The 9,577-nt window shown below is 39.4% G+C and overlaps 1 protein-coding gene across 1 annotated transcript in view; it reads right to left on the bottom strand.

Moving 5' to 3' along the window:
* Positions 1–261: 261 nt before the first annotated feature.
* Positions 262–9,577, bottom strand: part of ZDHHC20 (zDHHC palmitoyltransferase 20) — a 46,790-nt gene continuing 37,474 nt past the window's right edge. The window contains exons 8-13 of the mRNA XM_075705059.1: positions 7,824–7,956; positions 6,087–6,213; positions 4,722–4,811; positions 3,455–3,570; positions 2,990–3,067; positions 262–277 (exon numbers count right to left, since the gene is read on the bottom strand). Of these exons, the coding sequence (XP_075561174.1) occupies positions 3,030–3,067; positions 3,455–3,570; positions 4,722–4,811; positions 6,087–6,213; positions 7,824–7,956 (504 nt within the window). The 3' untranslated portion in view covers positions 262–277; positions 2,990–3,029. The remainder of the gene's footprint in view (positions 278–2,989; positions 3,068–3,454; positions 3,571–4,721; positions 4,812–6,086; positions 6,214–7,823; positions 7,957–9,577) is intronic.

The raw sequence follows: 9,577 nt of genomic DNA, 5'->3' as shown, positions 1-9,577 counted from the left end.
GTTCCCACTCTGGACCTTGTGCATCCAAGCAGGGCACTTCAGGATTTGGCCCTTTGGTAGCAGTATATAATTCAGTGTTGCATAAATGCACATTAAGAATCTTAAGGCATCTGTCTTAACTTCCCTGGTCTGCAATAGTGCTTACAAGAATCCATTGTACTGTGCAGAAACTTGAATTTCTTGTCTCTTCCTAAAATGTTCATGTTCCATTTTTTACTGATCAACTTCTTCCAAACAAAATTAAGTAATATTCAAGCACAAAATGTGTTGCAGAAACCTAGCGAAAAAAAAAGGTAATTAGTCAGATTATACCATTAGCTTTGAAAAAACAGATCATAGTGTATTACAAGAATGCAGCTAGGTAACATGTAATTTTCAGACTCCTGATTCAGGACAGCAGTTAAGGTAATTTCAACTCATAATTAGCCTTCTAGGAGGTGTGGAGTTTTTTTGTTTTGTTTTAAACCTCTTATGTTTTAGAAGATTATCTGCACTAAGAACAGCAATCCATCACCACTAACCTGCGGACACAAATGATACCTGCCTAGGTAAGGCTGGGGGACTGCTGGCTGGGGGATTGGCCTTTTGCAAATCATGCTCTTTTCTCTAGAATAATCTGGGAATTTGTCCTGGTTTCAGCTGAGCTGGGATAGAGTTAATTTTCTTCCTCGTAGCAGGCATAGTGCTGTGTTCTGGATTCAGTATGAGAACAATGTTGATAACACACTGATGGTTTAGTTGTTGCTCAGTACTGCTTATGCTAGTCAAGGACTTTTTATCTTCCCATGCTCTGCCAGGTGCACAAGAAAACTGGGAAGGGGCACAGCCAGAACAGTTCATCCAAACTGACCAAAGGGCTATTCCATACCATGTGACATCATGCTCAGTATATAAGCTGGGGGGGGTTGGCCGGGGGTGGGAAGCAATTGCTGCTCAGGAACTGGCTGGGTATTGGTCGGCAGGTGGTGAGCAATTACATTGTAGATCACTTGCTTTGTATATTATTATTATCTTGTTATTATTATAATTACTATTTTACTTTATTTCAATTATTAAACTGTTCTTATCTCAACCCAGGAGTTTTCTCACTCCTCCAATTCTCTTCCCCATCCCACTGGGGCAGGGGGAGTGAGCAAGAGGCTGCGTGGTGCTTAGTTGCTGGCTGGGGCTAAACCATGACAGAATTTTACTCATCACCCATAACTTTTCATTGCTTCTGCTGCATGTTATAGGCATACAAATGAAAAATAGAACTATCAGTCTGTTACAGGGTATATGAAAGTGCACGGAACCAATGCTGGAACTCACAGCTATTGCATATTTGCTTACAGTTGCAGGGGGACTGGAATTAACCACCTTGGCCTACTGAAACTGTGATCAAATCCAACTGAACTCAGAATGGCCAAAACATTGTGCTACTGAGTTAACCATTATTTGAGGTAACATACCAAAATGCTTGTGTTCGGTGCAATTATGCACTATTTATTTATACAACTTCTAAAACTACAGCAGTTTGGGCAAGTGCGACACAAAGCACACAATCTTCCTTTATTAAATGTGGCCTGACTTTAGGAAGAGAGGGAGGAGAGAAAGGAAATTAATCACAAACTATTGCCAGTTAATTGTCTAGGCTAAGCCAGTCACTTGTGCTCCCTCTCTAGGTCAGCAGAAATAAGGATTAAGACTTTTCTATAATACCCTGTCAAAGGCTGCTGGGATGAACTGCTCTCAGAAGATATCTATTCCTTTCTATGAAGAACAGAAAAGCCTTAGTAAACTGTTTAGATCAGATGAGTTTTCATATAGCTAGAGGCTAAAGGAGTCCCTTGCTGGGACATTCATTTGCACATTTATATAAAGTGTTAAGAAAAGTTGCAAAGGGAAAACTCATCATTGGTGGGTTCTCATGGTTGAATAGGTTTTTCAAAAGTACCACTAACTAGTCTGATTTTGGTTTTGTACAAGTTCACACTGAGCAGTCTGACCAACATCAGTCAAAGCATCACACGATCCCCCACAAAGACCTTTTAGATTTTTTTTTTCCCTTGAAAACATCCCCCCCACCCCTAGACCAATGATTCTAGCTCAGAAGGCCTATTTAAAAAAGGAAAAAAAAAAAAGTGATCCTAAAATTACTGAGCTCACAAAATTCATATATTGTGTTTTCTCTCCAAAGAAAATGGGAATTCCTTGCAAGTTCTGTCTCCCATTTTATTTGGAAAAAAAAAAGGGGGGGGGGGGGCGGGGAGAGAAAGGCAGAGGGGGTAAATGACTCAGCCCTCAGCATCTACGGTTGCTAGTTGTGCAAATAAGATTTGTTTCTCTTCCAGACAGAAAAATTTAACGGGAGTTTATAAGCTCACCACAGTATGAAGTTAACATAAAAGAAGGTCAATTTAGTCCCTGGAAACACACCAAGGGAAGTTTTCACATAGGCAGCAGCACTCACTGTACTTCCTGAATGCAAAGTATGCACCGAGCTCTTACATAGAAGATCACTGTCAATTCCGAGAGTGACGAAGCAGTCTGTATGCAGACACCTGTATTTACCTATTGACCTTCCTTCCTCATGCATGCACAGCTGCTTACAGTATAAGACCAGAGCACTGCCCACCAATATACGATTAAGAAAAAGACAGTTAAGGAGCTGTTCCTTAAGACCAGCGCTTCCTCAAGACAGCACTTCGTCTTGAAATTGCCTATTTAGCACATTACATTCTTTTCCATGGTCAGGTAACAAATCCACTACAATCTAAATTACAGGATTAGTCTGACTCATCTCAGATCTAGCCAGCCCATGTTTCCTGTACTGCAGCATTACTTCCATTCTTGTCTTCTGGACAGCCATTCTGAGTTTTATTTAGACTCTTCTATTACTCATCCAACATCAGAGGACTCCTCTGCATTCCGTGACTAGTGACTTTTGACTTCAAGATGTCTATTTTAGTTTACTCATATATATATAGAAATGCAATTACGTTGGTCTTACCTGTTTCTCATGGAGATGGTTGGTTAGTAATAAGCCAAGATCAGCTTTCCAATGAAACTATAATATGCTTTTTTGCACCTAAAATGCGAGAGAATCTCAATTATGTGTTTTTGCAGATTTGCACAACAAAAAAGACTTCAAACCAGAAAGCACATCTATTGTACTGTGCCTATTTTAGAAAAATATTTTCCTCCTCCTAATCAAACGTAAAGAGATCCAAAATCTCAGAACAGGAAGTGCGAAAGCGAGAATTATCTATCCATTACCTTAATGTAATAACTCATTTTGGAGCAAAGCATGAGACACAAGTTAGCCTTAACTTCTAAACATGCTGACTTGATTCTATGGAACAAATTTTCTTCTACTTGACTCCAATTCCTAAGGACTTTTTAGGCCTAAAAAAAATGGAAAAACCCACCACAAACAAAACCATAGAATCATCAGAAGTGTTACAGTGCAGGCTACCTGATTTAACGTTTTCCTCTTCAGTGGCACTTTCCACCCACTGACTGTCACTGGCTAGCAATCGGTTTTGTGATTCACTGAGTGGTCGAGTAGGAAAGGACTGATTGGCTCCAGAGCTGAAAAGTAAGCAAAGTCAACAGGAATTCTGTAACAGCAGTAGCTGCTTATCTCAGACGTTTGTAGAGTAGTGAAGTTACTTAAGGGCAAAGCAAACAAAAAAACCTACACCGCCAACTAAAAATGGCCCCCAGCCCCCAACCCGAACTGTCCTATAGGCTTGTTCCAGTCACCAGTCTAAACCCTTACCTGACACAGGCCACTCGCAGTTTTAATGGAAAAAAAAGCACAGGCTGATAGACAAGAAATGGCATACTGACAACAATGCTACTGCCACACAGTTAAAAAGAAAACCTAACCAGTACCATCTGGAAGAACAACCTAATGTCATCTTATCCCCTCAGTAAATACTATGGCCTTCTGCTGAACATCCTCCTAATGCAAAAGGATACTCTGCTGTTTGCACAAGGGTCCCGCTCTTGTGCAAATTCCACAGGTTATGTTGCACTGGAAGCAACTTCTCAGTATTGCCTTTGAAACCCCTAATGCCTGATAACTCAGGTGACTGCTGTTGAAAACAACCACCAGCTACAAATTCACCAAACTATACAGAAGACTTCTAAAATGGCAAATGTAAACACCCCTAGAAGTTTCACATACTCCTGTGTCCTTGAATCTAAAGCAGGCTTCCTGAAAATACACTGAAGATACAAAACATGCAAGTTTGGAGGGATAAAAAGTAATGAGCTAAAAACCCTCCAGTGCTAAAACCCAGTAAGAGTCACAGTGATCTGCAAACCGTGTCTCAGCATCCCTTGTTTAAGCATGCTGGAGGAGGTGAAATACAAATAATACCTTGCCCTTCTCCCATTCCAAAAAATATCTTAAACTTCTTTTTCCCATCAACCGTTATTCAGTCTTCCCTAGGACTTTTTTGATTGTTGTTAAGAGCCAGTAAGCTTGCTTATTTTCTGTATTACTGTTTCCTTAGAGCCATATCCTCTGTTTTAAGTCAAACCCAAGAAACAGACTTTCTGCATCAAGCAGCACTATTTTTAGGCTTGATCGATTCTGTCCTTCTCTGAAGACTTACAAACTCACTCTGAAGATGACAAGAAGTATAAAAAATTAAAAAATAATTTTGAAACAATTTTTTCTCCAGAAGAAGTACAGAACAGTACAAAATCAGTATCTTAAATACTAGTGTTACCTTTTGGCAGGTTCATTTTGGCTCGAGACAGTAAGTTGCTCTGGATCCATAATCACCAAACGAGTTGGAAAATTACACCCGTCGCCCAAACTAAACCAGAAACAAAGATTCAAATCACTGTTTGTAGTTGACTTAAATGAACTGAACAAGCACCCATGCAAAAGGCAAATCCTACAGGCTTGAATCAATTACTTGAGTGCAGCATTGAACTCCAGACTTGAGCAAGGCAGTTCTACCACTAAGCTGGATGATCAGTTAATTAAATCTTGGAGCTCAAATGATTCCCACCCTATCACTCAGTATGGATTGCTGAGCACAGCACTGGTCTATGTACTTCAGAAACATCACTGTGTTTCTGTAGACTGTAGCCCTAGTCTTCCCCCAACCAACCATGCACACATAGTCAATCTGGTATTTACAACCCCAGAAGCTGTAATGTAAACAATATTCTGGTGGCCATGCTTTCCTCTCTGTCCATCATTTTGAGATTAGCTAAGCCTTCTTTTAAAGCAAGTTTAATCAGGATAAAATATGGTGGCAAAACAGACTGAGCTACAATATAGCTTCTGTCTTTAATCACATGAAAAGTCACGGTAGTTGAGCAAACAGCTGAGGCAACTTAAGATCTGGTTATTACCTCTGCTGTCTGCTACCAGACCTCAGGTTCACAACTGGGTTCACCAACATTTTAAACTGATACATAACCCCCCCAAAAGCAGTGTTGAAACACGGCTCCTACTTTGTTCTGCTGACTTTCAGGAGTGGTGGGAGTGGGCAGCAGGTCAGTCTTGCTTCATCAAGCTTCTCTGACACTTGTCTGTAACACTGGCTCAGCTGAAGTTTTAAAACTAGTATTTTGCATATCAGATTTTTTTTTTTTTCTTCACTGCTGATTATTTACATGCATTTTCTCAGGTGGCTTTCAATACTGAAACTGTCATCTACAGCAAAAGGAAAGCTGTCAGGCATTTTCAGGGGTAAAAGGGGGTGTTTAAACTGATGTTGTTTCAATGCAGCTGAAGTTCAGGCATTTGGATTTCCTCCGAGTTGCTGATTTCTGCTCTATAATCAGACACTAATACTACCACCAAAAGGTGTACAATTTTTGAAATACACTTATGAAAGCTTTCCAAACTTCTGTATTTAAAAGGCCCTTGTCAATGAGGCCCTTGTCTTTGAATGAAAACCCTGTGCAGAACTTGCTCAGTTTTCTCCTGCACATTTTCCCTACACCAATATTTATTCATCATGCAGGATTTACAAGTTGGCTTTTCGGTTGTGCTTTATTTTTTAGGAGAAGGGGAAGCAAGGTGAAGGTCATGGAATCAATTTATTCCCCAATTTATTCTCATTCAGACTGAATACCTGGTAAAGATAGGGAGTAGCCAATACTTCTTTTCATCTCCGAAAACCTCCCTCAGATTTTTGCTGCATCCAAGAGAAAAGCCATTTTTATCAGGGCCATTTCGAAATGTTGGTGCACGGAATGTTTCTGTGAAAGAAAAACATGCAGTATCTCTAAAGCGATAAGGAGTCAGGGAAGACGAATAAACAGACTCAAACTTCTCTATTGTGAAAACAGTGTTGGGGAAGCTGAGACGATCTTGATGTGTATTATGGGGGGGGAAGTAATCTCAAGTAATCAGAGAGCATAAAAAAAAAAAATCACAGGGTTAATGACAAAAATAGAAATGAAAGGTAAGAAAGTCACATAAGCAGAACAGTCATCCTCCTCTCTTTACATTTAACATAAGGTGTGAGATAGAGCTAAGTACTGTCAGCATGCCAAAGATACCACATCCCTTATTGGCTAGCTCTCTCTTTGGCCTGTGAAGTCTTCTTTGAGAAGATGACTTCCTCTTTGAGCAGAAGACTTCCTCTTCTAGAAGCAATTTACCGTAAGCACTACTGGACCTAAACCCATACAGGATAGTTTTTTCTACTTCTGCCAAGGTCTGAAGTTGAAGTAAGAACGGTATCAGAGAAAGATGAGATCTATTATATTAGAAACACAGACACACCACGAAGTGTAGCAAACCACCACCATTTTTCTAGTCAGTCTGGTTACACCCTTGGCCAAGAACTGAGAGGACTCATTGCTCTCCCCATACCAACAGCTTGTCTTTTTACAACCGTGATCCAGAAAGTAAATAAAATACTGACTGTGTTGCCAATTATGACCACTGACTTCTGGGCAAGGAACATGCTAAAATTTTCTTCAAAGCTGAAAAAGAGACTGTGAATATTCCTCAGATGTAGATATGCCAAAAGGACTCAAACAACCCTCCTGTCAAGCAATCAAAAAAATTCCTTTTCCTCCATCTAAAAATTCTAGCAAGCTGAAAATTATTTCCCTTTTAATCAACCCACTTATTTTTGAGGATAGAAAATTAACTTCCATTGAAAGGTGTAAGATTTTGACTTATTCAGTTGTGGAAATACCCACCAGTCCCCCACACCCTACAAAAAACTTTCAGAAATGCTTTAGCAAGAACTTCAGATATTTTAACTAATGCACGTAACTTGCTTATGCTGGTCAATGCTATTTAAAACATTTAGGCATAGAAGTTACGGGAATCTCTTGTATTATTTAGGAAACGTGCATCAGAGTTTCCATTTTTATCACACTGCTTTTACAAGCTACTTCCTAATAGTGAGGTCCATTTTATTTCACAGGATTTAAGAATACTCTTTTGGATCCAGTTCAAAATATAGTATGTTCATATACAGTAGAGCCTTCACCTTGGTTGGGGCCACCCAGCTACTCAAAGTGTTAGAACAACAGGGTTACTGGCAAGTAGCAATTGTGTTACATACTTAACACGATATAAAAACACAACACAGTGCCTCAGAGATCTCAAAAATACAAACAAAAGAAATTAACATTCATCATGAATCCGAATGCTTGGTTCCAGCAGAGGACCCCTACACATGCTCCATTTTATGATGTTTCACCTTTAATTACTTTCACCAAATATGCTTTTTATTGCACAATATTTTAAAATTCTGTTTATATGTGATGGCGTATTCTGTAGGCCTCACATTCTCATTGACTTGTTGGTTTTCCGGACAAGGAACAGTTCCATATTCCAATTAACTGACCTATGGTTGATCTGTTTTTGCCAACTAGCCAGCAGTGGTAGCTGAAGAGTGACAGTATGCTGATGAAGAACATGGCTGCCACAAAGAAAAGGAATAGTACGTGGAATTTTGCATGGGTATCTGGCAATTCATTCTGAGGAGAGAGAGAGAAAGAGATTAATTAGAGTTAACATTTTTTAGCAACTAATGCAGTATTATAGCTAAACATTTTCTTCCTCACCCATTCTGCTATAGGTCTTTCACCTCACTTTTCACAAAGGAAAAAAAAAAGCACAAACCCGGCTTTCCTCTCACGTCATGTTAAACAGGTATACAACAGCATTTAAAGCTGATGGGTACCACTTCCACCTGAGTTTAGCAGCATGAGTGCATATGTTCATCTGTTAGTTTTTAAATGCACAGTACGCGGCAAGGAAAAAAATTTCCTATACTAAAAAATGTTAACTGTGCAGCCACAGCCAAAGAGACACAAGGAAAACATGTCCAAAATCACTTTCTTTCAAGGGAAGAAAATACAACAGAAACGTCCAAACCCTTTCCTGGCAAGGTAATAATACTGAACCTGTTTCTGAGCTGGTGTAAGGAACATAAAAGGGAAATAGCTGTCATACTGTATTTCCAAGACTGAACAACTCCTAGACAAGACCTGGAACATATCGTGAATTTTTGATGATCTCTAAGGTTTAGGCAACAACCAGCATGTACCTAGCAAAAGAAATTTGCCATGTCTGACCAGGTAGAAGCGATTCACCAGATGATCTACATGAAAAACAACAATTTCAGTACAGCCACCATATAAAAAATAACCTCCCACCCATATTGGATAGTTGATTCAACCCCCAATCCCAACTATTTTTAGGCTTGCACTTTCAAGAGGCCAATGGGATTTGTAACAATACTATTCCAGTTCTGTATCCTCAAAATCACTGTACCTTTAAGTAGTTGACCTTTAACAGCACTATGAAAGCAGAGAGGCTATTTTTATTCAGCTGTTTAGGTAGCATTATTGCCATTACTTTTTCCATTAGCTCATTCAGTATACTCATTTATCTAAGGCTGATCTTTTTTTTTTAAGACTAAAACACATTTCAGTTAAGATCAAGTGCACATAGGTATATGATATCCCTGTACACTGCCTATATTCATAGGTATCAGATTACAAGTCTCCTTCCTTCTGTGGTGGTGCAAATAGCTACCATGAATGACTGAAAAATTATAGTAGGAACAGTATTTAAATAATTACAGCAATATTGGATTTTACCTTTGGACAATTCTCTGCAGCTTTCCTGCGGCAAAGCTTTGCGCAAACAAAGACAATTTATTAAACGCTAGTATTATGTTAAGACGAAGTGTTTGAAAACAGCACAGGCTTTGTTAAGAACAAAATGGTTGGTGTGCACACGTGCTCTCGGACGTGCCAAGTTCCAAGGCCCATCAGCAGCCCTAGCCCCTGTTCTCTGAGAGAACGGAGGAGAGAGTACAGAGGAGCACACTACTAACTTCCAAGGCATGAAATTTTCTGCCAAAGCATAGAAGTCTTGCTATTCAGATTGTGGCTGGATCACTTTCAAGTGGTTCCTCAGCTTGAAGAGCATGACTACACCAGGTGCATTCTTTGCTAGTTGTTTCCATCACAAGCAAGATTTATGTGAATATTCTATATGATGAAACCATTGATAAAGGCCTGAAAAGCTCAGAAGACTCCAGAGGTATTAAGCAGTGGTTTATAAATTACAAAATCTTTCTGACTTCAG

This window comes from Pelecanus crispus, chromosome 1 (assembly GCF_030463565.1).
Source record: "Pelecanus crispus isolate bPelCri1 chromosome 1, bPelCri1.pri, whole genome shotgun sequence".
Lineage (NCBI taxonomy): Eukaryota > Metazoa > Chordata > Aves > Pelecaniformes > Pelecanidae > Pelecanus > Pelecanus crispus.
Note: the sequence above shows the minus strand (reverse complement) of the source record. Positions and strands in the feature narration are given on the sequence as shown.